The sequence below is a fragment of the Akebia trifoliata genome, chromosome 10 (genome assembly GCF_017979445.1).
Source record: "Akebia trifoliata isolate Shusen 1 chromosome 10, ASM1797944v1, whole genome shotgun sequence".
In the NCBI taxonomy this organism is placed as follows: Eukaryota; Viridiplantae; Streptophyta; class Magnoliopsida; order Ranunculales; family Lardizabalaceae; genus Akebia; species Akebia trifoliata.
The window spans coordinates 24,548,050-24,561,543 of record NC_141384.1 but is presented as its reverse complement, the minus strand read 5'-3'; the positions used below and the strand labels follow the sequence as shown (position 1 = coordinate 24,561,543).

The 13,494-nt window shown below is 34.4% G+C and overlaps 1 protein-coding gene across 1 annotated transcript; it reads left to right on the top strand.

Annotated features, from left to right (window-relative positions):
• Nucleotides 1-6,830: 6,830 nt before the first annotated feature.
• Nucleotides 6,831-13,430, top strand: LOC147393389 (Tyrosyl-tRNA synthetase, class Ib, bacterial/mitochondrial). The gene is made up of 10 exons (XM_086456904.1): nucleotides 6,831-7,096; nucleotides 7,251-7,398; nucleotides 9,651-9,937; nucleotides 10,027-10,123; nucleotides 11,163-11,268; nucleotides 11,346-11,428; nucleotides 11,745-11,890; nucleotides 12,065-12,170; nucleotides 12,941-13,000; nucleotides 13,151-13,430. The coding sequence occupies exons 1-10, from the start codon at nucleotides 6,975-6,977 to the stop codon at nucleotides 13,169-13,171; spliced, it is 1,176 nt and encodes a 391-aa protein (XP_086313030.1). The 5' UTR covers nucleotides 6,831-6,974; the 3' UTR covers nucleotides 13,172-13,430.
• The last annotated feature ends 64 nt before the right edge of the window (nucleotides 13,431-13,494 follow it).

Here is a 13,494-nt window from a genome sequence, read left to right as displayed (position 1 = left end):
AAGATGGATCGAGAGTAGTTCAGATGATTAACCGCTACGCTGCAGTTTGATGTGAAAAAGACTTGCGAACTTCCATTGAGCATCTTTATGTCTGGGCTGATTTATCTGAAGAACTACCGTTTTTGTTTCCAAATGTTTTTAAGGTTAATATTCAAGGATCAAACTATCCTCCCCCAGAAAAGATAGGGCTACCTTCCTTCAGAGATTGCTTGCGTTGACGGTCATTACATTTCTTCCATTGCTGGGCAGGTGTAATTCTGCCAGGCGTCATAAGAGAGATACGTTGCAATTACTGAATCAGGCTACTTGGAGTTACCAAGTTCTTTCATTCAACAGATAATGAAAAGACAACAAAACAGATTAAAAAAACAAATTTCAAGTTATGAGTCAGTTGGGATTTGTACAGTGATAGGATGGGCCACAATTTTGATTATTCAAAGCATCTTGGATGCATAGCAGGCACATAGCCTGTGAAGTCTATCATGTGACATAATATGGTTGTCATACTGCCTATGAAGCCCTTCGGGTGATAACTAAAACAGTGAAATATCATGGAAGCTCAGGAAGCTTAGGGACATAGAGTTGGAGCATTTTAGTTTCTATGTTTGAACCCAATAAGTGATGCTTTTTAATTATGGGAATAGTATGGAAGCTCAGGAAGCTGTTACAAATAGAAATTGGGAGGCCTCTTGTGCTTTCTCTCACCTCAAAAAACCATCATCCCCTCTGTCTCATTCTATCTCGATTTACTTGCCTCAACTCATGGCACCATCCCTATGATCCCACCACTCTGATCAAGAACAGAATCCTTAGAAAACCTTGCCGCAGTTTGCATTGCCAACACTCCTACAAGCCTATATGGAAAATGCTTGAAAAATCGTTAATCATCTTCTGATTCATTTGCCCCCTTGTTAGATCCATTTGTTCGAACTTATTTTTCTCATTCGATATCTTGTGGTGCATTTGGAGAGAAACAGGAACACTAAAGCATTTGAAGGAAAGAGGTGTGACTAATGTCATCCTAGATATCAAAAACGAAGTAATAGTATCCTAAATATCAAGACAAGTAAGTTTCATTCTTCTAGGATCTTATATTATTCTTTTGGGAGTCTTCGCTGTTGAGGGAGATGAAGTGATTTTCTTTTCATTTATTTGGTTTCCGGACTCTTCGTGTATTGTTGGTAGCTGGTCTCCTCTACCTCGGTAATTTTTTGCTTTTATGTTTTAGATGTTCTCTTTCTCTTTTCAAAGTGAGCAAAATAACCTTCTCACCACATGTTGAACAAAGTATGAAAGCTGGAAAAAGATGAACTGAAATCCTACCAGTATTTTTCCTTTTAATCTTTAAAATACATCAAGATTATCTACCATCCTTGACTATTTTAGCATTCTTATAAAAAATAAGTAAAAATATTTAGTTTTTTTATTTTTTTTGGGTTTAATGTGAACGTATTGTATCATAGCCCATAAAAAATCCATCCAAAATTTGGCTATAATGCTGAACAAACTAATGGTTATGTAGTTGGGAGAGTTCCTCTGCCCCTAGTTTTGTAGGGATAAAGCAAATGAATGTTTTATTTGAAGCATATTCAAGAATAATTAATATGCATCCTAGATAGGTTGTTACAAGAATGGATCATGTATCATAGGGGTTTATTCGTAATTTAAAACGTTGATTAAAGGGTGAGTTTTTAAAGATCACATCGTAAAAGGGTAGTTTTTTAATTTTGAAAACTAAGTGACGTGTACATAGATTGCAATATATTTTTTTTCTTTTTTTTCAAACGACTTCTACTCCACCTTCTCTCATTATAATAGTAAAGATTACTTGACAAGTCTAATTCTAAAGTTGAATGATTCGATCCAAAATAAATGTAGTTGGAAAGTTTCTCTGTCCCTAATTTCTTGGTGATTAAGCAAATGAATATTTATTTCTTGGTGATTAAGTAAATGAATATGTTATTTGAAGCATATTGAAGGATATAGTGTTTGTTGTTGGTAATCCATTATTTCCCTTAAGGTCATGTTTGGATTGAGAGAAGTGGAGAGAAGGAAAGAGAAGAGAAACTCAATTTCTCTTTACCCTCTCTGAGTTGACAGGAGAAAACTTGGGACAACTTTGAAATATTAAAATATCTTAAAAAGAGATATAGGGCAGAGTTGAAATTATAAAAATAATTTAAAAGAGTTTTTTTACTTTTTTTTTTTTTTTTCCTATTCTCTTCCCACTTAACAATTCAAGCAAGAGAAATGGAGAGAAACTCATTTATTTTCTCTTCTCTTTTCTCCATCCAAACATATGCTAGAGTGACCTCATGTTGCATTTTTTGATGTGAAAGTGGATAGGAATCATAGATGCTTTTTCACTCGTATCTCGATGAAAAGCATCTACGGTCACTTCAGCATTATTATTTCCCTTAATAGGTCAATAGGTGTTCTTAAACTCTGCTTAGTTGCTTATTTTTTCCCATTAGTAAAAGAAAAATTAACAAAATCAAATTGGATGAAAAATTTAATGACAGATAGAAATCTAACCAGAGGTGGTAACAGAACACAAGTAACACCATTATCATAGTTATCGAAGCCTTATCCCGAAGAATAACATCAAAATGTGAAAAAAAAAACTGAAATGGTACTCAAATCATGAAAACTGAGCTATCAAAATACCCAAAACACCAAGTAGTGTAACAAGCAATATAAAAACCCAAATGAATAACCAAGAAATAACAAAAGTTCAATTTCATTACTACTAATCTATTATAAACAAAATATAATAATGGGTACTCAAACCAAAAACCACCTGAATAAAATAAGCAATTGGAGCATGAAGCACCAAGTTCATAAAGAAACCAGAAACACAAAAGTAAAGCAAATAAATGCAAGAAAACCAATTTATATCAAAATAAATAACAACACTGAAATAGTTATTAAAAGTACCCAACATAACAAGGAAAGAAAAAAGACAAGTTTGGCACTAAAACCCTGAAATGGTAATCAGAAGGTTCACATTACAAAGCAAAGCAAAGCAATACATGCAAGAAAACCAAGTGAATATTGCAATAAAAAACTGACACCCATAAAGGTAAATTGAAAGATACCCACTACAAAAATAAACTATTTAAGAAAGAAAACCAAATTTGACATTGAAACCTTAGAAAACTAATCAAAAGATTCCCATTAAAAAGAAATTTGTAAATATTTGAGAAAAAGGAATAAAAAGCAAACTGACTATATCAAACCATAATCCAATACCTCAAATAGCAATAAAATGGAACAAATTTGCTATTTTAAAAGAGGAATTTATTTCTTCTACCATTCAATTATTTATTTTTTGCTTTGGCGGGCCACACGTACCACCACTATGTACTGTGCAGGTATTTAAATATAGTCTTGTGAAAAGACATATAGAGATTCAAAATCAAGACCTGGGAAGCACATCCAATCCCTCATTACCATCTCAGCTAGGCCCCGGTGGATAGATATATCAAGACATTATAAGAGAAGAGAGGCCTCTACAACTATACATCTAGAGGTTGAGTACATTGAAGGTGGAAGCGGAGTTAAAAGAAGCAAAATTGAATATAAATTATACACAAGTGGAGGTGAACGAAAAATCCTCATTTTCAAATTAAATGGACAACAGTACTCTCATCTTCAACTCATCGAGAAAATCTTCTGTTTTTTTTTCTCATTCTTTCCTCAAAACCAGTTCTCCAACACTAGTCTTTTTATCCAAAATTTGCATCTTCAACATTAAGATTCTATGTACTTCGATCCTCAATGCATGTATTAAAAAAAAAACAATAAAATATGTTAAACAAGATTTTAATTCATTGATTTTCTCAATGCATTTTGATTTTTAAAAAGATCGTTGAAGATTAAGGTGACTGGTTTGGGAGAAAAAAAAAAGATTATTGAGCTGGTGCTGTAAACCCCTTACATCGAAGACGAGGAGATTTTAGTAAATCGAAACCATGCAGTGAAAATGAGGATATTTTAGTAATTGTCATTGTTTCATTTTAGATGATCGGAAAGTAGTTGCTGATGTGGTGCAAGACACATGTAAAGACGAAACCTGCAAAACAAAACAAAAAAGAGTCATGATAATAATCAGACTACCCAACGTGGCATACTCAATCGATTACATGACGTGACAAGTTGGGAACTGTAGATTTTTGCTCTTCAGGATACACAGTTCCCTCGGGATACATTTTTTTTGGGGAAGTGCAGCTGTGTATTCCTAGGAGTACAGATCTATGATTTCCAAACTTGTCACGTCAAGGTAGTCAATTGAATTTGCCATGTGTGGCAGTCAGAATATCACGAATTCAAAAAAAAAATTTAATGCAAGACACGTGTAAGGAAGAAACATGAAAAAAAAAAAGAAAAAATCTGAAGGGGGCGAGGGTGTGGGGCCAAATGGGGAGAGAAGTGAGGGAGTGGGGACAAATGGGACATGTAATTAATTAAAAATATAGGAGTGTCTCAAAGTTCTCTGGGGGAATTGCTCCACCAGCTCCTCCCTGCTGCAAGCCCCTCTTATTATATAGCGTATATAGATTAGATAAATGTTGCATGTTGGTTAGGAGAAAGGAATAATAATCTTGTTGCATGGTAGGATAGTCGATCAATTGTGGATCTGATTCGTACTAAATTGGTACCAATTTGATTAGAAATTTATTAGATCCAAATCCCCATAAAAATTGGATTTGGGTCCTTATGGAAACCCGTATCCTTGATCCAACACATATTTATGGGTAAATTATTATTTCATGATCAACTTTTGACGAATTTATGATTCCAGCTCACTATTTATTTTAATCTGTGAAATTATCACTTTAAATTTGCAAAGTAGTCACTTTAAAACCTCCAAAATCGTTACCCGTTCATGTTTTGGTAATTAAATGAATAGTGAGTTGGAATCGTAAATTTGACCAAAATTGATCACATTTTCGTAAATATCTCCAGATAGATTGGAATGTATTGAATTTTGGGAAGAGTCACAATCAGTGGTGGAACCAGGATTTTGCCCATGTGGGGGCAATTGAGGGTAGAAAAAATCTTATAAGGATAACTAAAAGTGAAAAAAAAAAATTGTGAGGGTAACAATGGCAGATTTTTTTTATCCACCACTAAAATATGCCACAATAACTCACTAATCCATAGACTTCGAAAATTCTTGTGGGAGGCAAGTGCCCCCACATCCTTCACTCACTGTAAATCCGACCCTGGTCGCGATCCAGACCAGTGTCTCATTCCTACAACAACATATAGTATCTAGGTGATTAAAAAGAATTATTTTTAGAGAACATGTACAAAGTAAATAGTGATTCAAGCAAAATGAGAATAGTGGTAATATTCCAAAATTTTGGACGGGTGTTTCTTAATAATATTATCAGACCACAATAATCTGAAAAAATGGTAATTACTATCTAAATAATTTTTAAAAGGGGAAATTATTTATAGAACCCTGATGAAGAGATTTCTTTCTGAATACCCCCTAGACCGTAACTTGATCGTACAATAATTTTTTTTATTTCTTAATGCCCCTCACCCCCTTTCAATGGTTGCATAGTAACAAAGTCGAGGTTCCGGAATAAATTGGCTAAAGATAGCTTCAGAAAAAGTTGGCAAAAATATCGATAAAGTAAAAAACAATAAATAGAATAAATTAAAAAAATTATATTAAGATTATGGAACTCGATGATATTGATTATATTATTGATGAACTCAATGCTTATAATGCATGCTTAATTACATTTGAGTTCAACAATATTTCAAAAAAAAATTGTCAAACTCGATAATAAAAAGTGGTGAATTCTATACTGTAAATGTAATTTAGATTTTTTTTTCTTCAATTTTTTGACCTCGATGATGTGTAAAGTTCCTTGAAATACCTAAAATGTATGTATCGTAGTTGCGAAATAGAAACTTAAATCAAAAGTTTAACAATAAAATCTCAACCTTGTTCTTCAATTTTTTTTGACAAATCGTTAAAATAAATTAAAAAATACATCTAAAGATTCAAATCAGGAGTATGTCATTTTCCATTCGTAATTCACAATTTAAAAAATTATCGAAAATGATGGTAATCACAATTATAAAACCTAAACCTAACTATGTGAAGAAGATGTGAGCAAGGTAGTTCGAGTATTTAAAAAGGGAGTCATGTTAGAATAACATTGAAATTGACATCATTTCACACACTGGTGTGCACAGAACCATAAATGATTTTTATTCGTATCTCATAGAAAGTTATACACATCCACGTCTCAATGTTTGAAACGATGTCAATTTCAATGTTGCTTCAGCATTTTCCTTTAAAACGACTATTAATAAAAGAAAAGCTTGCTAAATGGGACTATCTCATGACTTGGGGACTATTTTAAAAAAGAGTCAGGATCGTTAACTCCTAAGAATAACTCATGAAAAAAACATATGATCCCAATCCTTTAAATAATAACTCTAAGATTTGTTTTATCACTCATAAATGTCAACCATTGGATTTCGTATGGATTGGTGTTGTAGTGATCTCAGCGAAGGACACACAGGAAAAAACTTGACGTGGTGGCGCGTAGATGTTTGTAGATGCATTTTAGTCATATCTTAGAGATACACATCTATGGGCACGCGCACCACCACGTTAAGATGTCTAACGTTAATCTTTTTTGTATTTAAAGGGTTGGAATCGTGTTTTTTTTTTTTTTTTTTAGAGTCATTCTCAGAGTCAACGGATCCCAATCCTTTAAAAAAGTCCCTCCAGCACCAGGGTCATTTACGTAATTGTCCCTTAAAAATATTGGGTAATATAGGGTTTGGAGTTTGGCTTTGGGTTGCCACTAGGAAGTAAAAGAAGAAACGAACATCTTAGTAGCGCCTCCGTTGTTCTTAGTTGCTGTCCAACGTCATCGTTTCTCTCTCTGTTTTCATCAACTATAAAAAAGAGAGTTTTTTGACATCCTTCGAGAGATTTAATGGCTGAAGAATCATCAGAGCAAGTCCTCCCTCAAGAAATGGTTCAATCCTTATCCCTCAATTCGCAAGCTCAAGAAGATGCCTCATCATCTACGGATTCAAATCCATCGAGCTTCAATGGGTAGGAAACTTTAAATAAAGAAAAGATTTTTTGTTTTTTTTGCTGAATCTCTCCTCGGAATCGCAATTTAAAGCAGTTAAGATTTGTAATTTCAAAGTTCAATTCTTGAGTTTTTTAGTGTTTTTTTTTTCTCTGATTGATCGATTGATTTCAGTTTGACATTAGAGGAGAGATTTAAGATGATAAGGAGCATCGGTGAAGAATGTATACAGGAGGACGAGTTGTTGAATCTGCTCGCGAAGAAACCTGAACCTATATGCTATGATGGCTTTGAGCCCTCGGGGCGCATGCACATTGCTCAAGTGAGTCGCCTTCATTGAATTTAGTTCTATTTCGTCGAGTTCAATTTAATTCAACTAGTTTTTGTTTTTATTTTTATTTTTATTTTTATTTCTTCATATTTTGCCCTTTTATGAAATTTCCCTAAATTCCCACATTTGGGTTTCATTATTAGCTGCAAAAATGGCAGTCGAAACCATGGTAACCACGTTTGGAAAAAAAATTGTTAAAAAAATGGGAAAAAAATTTGGGGATTATATAAATGATGTTTTTGGGTCTCTACAAAAACCGTACCTTGTGCTTGAGATTTGAAGGGTCAAAATGTTACCCTATTCAGCAATTAATCGATAGATTGCCGTTATTTCATCAATTCACCAATTTAATCAGCTGATCCTTATTCAGAGTTTTTTATGATTTTTATTTTGGACAAATTTAGGGAACTTTGTGACTATGGTCCGGGCTGGTCCTTTGATCATCTTCAATGCCCCTAAAGACTGTATCTTGTTCTTGATATTTGAAGGGTGGAAATGTTACCATATTCAGCGATTAATTCGTTGATTCACCGATTTAATCGACCAATCCCTTACTAAGAGATTTTTTACCATTTTTTTTTTTTTTTGTTGAAAAATTTAGGGAATTTTTTAGGCTGGTCCTTAGATTCGATTGAGAGTTTCCTACTCCTCAAATCACCATATGATCTGAATGTGACATGGTTAATACTTATTTCCAAGTGGGCTGTTAAATATGACAACTTGCCGTTGAACCAGTTTTGCAAACTAATTGGCCATTCAGATTATTTGTCTCCTAATTTTGTTTTACGAAGAATGGCAAACCCTATCAAAATGGACTGAAGTGTAAACTGGGTAATTAATCATGTGCGAGAGCACATATGTCTTGCAGACCTAGACCTTACTTTATGAGGTAAATGTGTTTATTCCTAAAGAAAGTAGAAGTTAATAGGCTTGAACGTTCAACCATAGAATTGTGAATACTCATTCAATTTGAATTTGAATACAGATAAGTGTATTTTATGAAGATTCCAACAAATTACGGCCATAGTAGCCAAGGTCAGATTCAACAAGTATTTATTGGGGAGTCAGTTCGGTTTTTTTAAGATAAATCCAGGAAAGTTGCAGAAAATAATTGAGAAAATTCCCGAGATTATAAAAATGATTTTTTTTGTCTCTTCCCCAAAGCCCATCCATCTTCAACATCCCTAAAATCCTTATCTTGTTCTTGAGATTTAATGGTTGAAGAAGATAGAATCTTGAGGTTGAAGGGTAAAGATTTTAGAATAGAGGGTTGAACAATGTTGTTAAAAAGCATATGCGACTATGTGCGATCAGCATATGCTGCAAAAAAAATTGCAGAAAAATATACCATTGCATATGCCATCACACAAATCGCATATGTCATTGCATACATTGCATATGCCATCACACACTTCGCATATGCTATCGCACACAAAAATATGCCATCGCATATTGGTAGATGGCATAATTTGGGGTATGCGACTGTAGCATATGCAATTTTCCCTTTGAAAATAGCATATGTGAATATGTGACCGCATTTGTCAACACTGGGGTTGAAGATGATGCATTTTTAGGAAAAAAAAATCAAGGTTGCAAAAAAAGACCTATAAACAATTTGGCAAAGAGGATTTCAGAAAGACAAGGTAGATAGAGTTTGGAGGATTTTGTTTTATAAAAATACAGTTGAAGCCTGTGGGGAGGAGTAAACAATTCGGCAATTAATCAGCAAATCGTTGATTTTTTTTACAGTGTTAAAATCTATTACTTTAATTTTTCAATTTTGTTAATTAGAAATTGGCCATCATCATGGGGGTCAATCTTGTTCCTCCTTTCATTTCAACCTAAGGTCATATTACCTTTTACTAGATTTCTTCAAATCTGTTCTTCTTACCTAGGATTCACACCCTTTTGTAACCACGACTGTTACCATGTTAATTGTCTCTCCCTTAGTTTATAACCTATTGGGGCTATTTCTGATTTTACCTTTAGTGAGAAAATGGTGTAGGGAAAAAATTCTGCGAAGGCCATCTGAATTGTTTATCAAAATCAAAGGGCACCTACAAGAAGAATATGTGTAAACATGTTAACCAGATTGTGCCCCTTAATCGCTCATCTATATCTCATTTTTTAGCTCTTTATGTAATCTTGGATGGGAATCTATTGTCTGTTTCCTACATTTGTAGAATGTTTTATGGTAAAGCTCAGATTCTGAATGACCTCTTTCTCTTTACATTGCTGGCCAGGGTGTTATGAAGGCGATAAGTGTGAACAAAATGACAGATGCTGGGTGCAGAATGAAAATATGGGTCGCAGATTGGTTTGCACAGCTAAACAATAAGATGGGTGGCGACTTGAAGAAAATCCAAACTGTTGGAAAATATCTTATTGAGATTTGGAAAGCTGTGGGGATGAGAAATCTTGATAAGGTGGAATTTTTGTGGTCTTCCGAAGAAATTAATTCGCGAGCGCATGAGTACTGGCCTATTGTAATGGATATAGCTCGAAGAAACAAGCTTCCGAGGATAACGAGGTACATGAATAGACCTTGAATGTGGTTGTCGACTATAACATTTGTTTCTTTAAAACTTGATAATGACATTGTCTTGCTCTATTTTGTAGGTGTTGTCAAATCATGGGTCGCAGTGATCAGGAAGAGTTGACAGCAGCCCAGATTTTCTACCCATGCATGCAGTGTGCTGATATATTTTTCCTGAAGGTATTTACCCGTTTTAATTTCCCATAACATTTATAGATGTACTTTTCCTGACTCAATAGTGCTTAAAGTGCACATCCTAAAGTTACAATCTCTGCCACACAGTCCATTGGTATGTTTCTTAAGGATATATATTTTTCCATCTTAAAAACCTTATTTAGTGGGTTCTACTAGTTAAATAGGTACTCCTGAGAGATATCATATGAGAATAATTGTCACAACAAACAACAATTACTTTGTATTCTCTTGTAAGGTAGTAATTGCATTGTGAATAGTCTTGAAAACTCTGATATATCAGATGATTATGGTCAAGAAGCAAGACCAGCTGGTTGGTGCAGGAGATAGGGCTTAAAATGGATTGGATTTGGGCCGGATCTGAGTATATCCATATTCAGATCCGAATTTATTTATCTGGATCCAAATCATTCAACATTTTTTCTTATACTTGTTTGGTAATTGCTATACCATTCTATTTTACCATTATAGTCATTTTATTTTATAAGAATTTATGTCAGATCTAGGTGGATGTATGGATGGATTGAACTCGGATCATGTGACATCAAACCATGGTCGACCCTTTATTTTATTCGGATCTACTCCAAGGACCCAAACCTGCTAATTCAGATTTTGGATAAAATCCGACCCATTTTATGCTGTAGTAGGAGATCAAGTGCTATCCATGCCCCATGCTTAGGATTATTTTACCCAGATAATTTGAAAGGGGGTGCTACATCTGTTCTGGATGTTTCAATTTATAAGTGCAAATGTCGTATCCACATCTTTAGTGGTCTGTAACCTTGCCACAACTATGTAGTATTGTCTTACATTCTACGTAAGATAAAATCTTTGATGATTCCTATCGATCAAGGAAAAAAATGAAAAAATCTTGGATGATTTCATCTGCATATAGTCTGTCTTTTTCTTCTTCTTTTTTTCCCTTTCTTTATCAGCTTTTATCTTTCGGAGGTTGATAAAAGAATAATTTTCGTTATTGAATGGATGTGTTCATCATTTCAGTTGTGTGCATCATTTGTTTTAACAGGCTGATATCTGCCAGCTGGGCATGGATCAAAGGAAAGTGAATGTACTTGCAAGAGAGTACTGTGACGATATTAAGAGGAAGAACAAACCCATCATTTTGTCACATCGTATTCTTCTATATACCCACTACACTTGGATTCCTATGTTATTTTCTACCATTAATTTTTTTACTTGTTTCTTGCAGACATGCTACCTGGTTTACAACAAGGGCAGGAGAAGATGTCAAAAAGTGACCCATCATCTGCCATCTACATGGAGGATGAGGAGGTAAGTGTTTTGCATTTTTAGGTGAATTTCAACGAGAAATCGTCTTCAAAGAGAACAAATTTTTTATCCTTCATATGACACAGAAATATCTGGTAGGGATTAGACTTGGAAAAGTTTTGTCAAGAAATTGAGTTTCCATTTTCATAAGGGCTGTTCTATTTGAACCCACCTTAATGCTCAGTGCACCCACTTTCTTCTATACATCCCACCCCAGAAGGTGCTTTAGATGGGTGCGGTGAGCACAAATGGTGGGTGCAAATAGTCTGGCCCTTTTCATAATTGTAGTTCTGATATTTTTTGCTGTTGGATATTACAGGCAGAAGTGAATTTGAAGATAAAGAAGGCTTACTGTCCTCCAAAGATTGTGCAAGGAAATCCCTGCTTGGAATACATCAAATATATTATTTTCCCATGGTTTGGGGAGTTTCTGGTAGAGCGACGTGAAGAGAATGGCGGGAACAAGTGAGTTTTCTTCACCTCCTCTATCAGTCAACTAAATTTCTTCTTTTCTTGCATCTCTGAATCATAGCATCTCATCCACGCAACCTTACACTACTAGTATTATTTTTGTTGAAACTCTTAAGTGTAATATGTTGTGGTCCATTGTTTTTTTTTATTTTAAATTTCCCTTTCCAGGACCTTTAAAAGTTTTGAAGAACTAATTGCGGACTATGAAAGCGAGGAATTACATCCTGCAGACCTCAAACCAGCTTTATCAAAAGCATTAAATAAGATACTGAAGGTAAACTGTCTAATTTTACTCTACATTTACTTCCCAGCTGGGATTTCTAGTACTCGGACCAGTAACTGGTATTTTTTTTTATGAGTACGCTGGACTTGCATGCACAACCTTGAAGTTGCATAGTAATTTTTCAACCAACTGAGCTATGGGTCTGAGCCAATCGAAAATATTTTGCATACCTGTGAAAACAGTCAGCATAGTCATTTTATAGAAGTGGGGGCACAAGAGATTCTAAAATTTAAGTTTGAAATCATATATAAAGCACAAACACAGCATGCAAATGGTGTAGTCAATCACATGGTGTACTTTCAGGAGATGGATCCCAAAGTCTACACAGGAGACCCCAAAAGTGGACCTGATTGAATGATTATGATAAAATCTTTAGTATTATTTTGATGGGTCTGAAAAACTATGGCAAGCAGTTCAGTAGAACATGTCTACTAGACAGATGGGAATGTCCAATTGGCTGATACTTGTTCTTGGAGAATAACAAGTGGGACACATCTAATACTGAATTTTCTCGCTTTCATTAGTATCACATGTACGAGTAATCATTTCTAAAATCAATCAGTGTTTTCTCAAACTGAGTATCCCTTATATCCCCCTGACTTTCTAAACCAAATATTCATTTTGAATGTAGAATTCTACGTGCCATTTAATATTTTCCATCCTTCTACACTCAATCAGGACCCATGATCCAACACATAAGTAATTTATTATTTTATTATTGATCTGCAAGTTGAATCTTGGGCTTCTTTTATGCTTTGCAGCCTGTTCGAGATCACTTTACAAGGGACCCCAATGCCAAAGACCTATTGAAAAGAGTCAAGGTGTGACTTATGCTTAAAATCATACCTAATGTTCAGTTTACTTTTCATCTCGTCTCATTTCAATAGCAAACTTTCAGTTGACACCTGAACCTCCCTGGCTTCATTAGTGATGGATCACTTCATGACAAGTAACTTGTTTTGGTTTTGTAGGCGTACAGAGTTACCAGGTGATGCTGAAGAGATCTTGATCTATTCTTCATGGGCTGCTGTTCCATCTGGGTTATTGAAATTTTGAATTATATTTACATTTAGAAATTGATTTAATTGTGGAATTTTGAGGAATATAACACCCAAACAAAAAAAAAACTCATCTATTGAGTACTTATTTTATAGTATTATATACACATGTAGACTAGACTTGCCTTTTTTTTTTTTTTTTGCAAAGATATTGTCAAATTTTCTTTAATAACCATCAGTCTCCCTTTAGTTAGCTCCTTGATAGCTTTGCATTGATTCTGGATTGGTGTAATCCTAATAACTAAGAGAAGCTGATG

Bases quoted from the DNA above. Each gene is read 5' to 3' on its own strand.
- LOC147393389 (XM_086456904.1), top strand. From the start codon at position 6,975: ATGGCTGAAGAATCATCAGAGCAAGTCCTCCCTCAAGAAATGGTTCAA. The intron at 10,124-11,162 runs GTATTTACCCGT...TTGTTTTAACAG, and splicing joins CTGATATATTTTTCCTGAAG to GCTGATATCTGCCAGCTGGG. The intron at 11,269-11,345 runs GTATTCTTCTAT...TGTTTCTTGCAG, and splicing joins ACCCATCATTTTGTCACATC to ACATGCTACCTGGTTTACAA.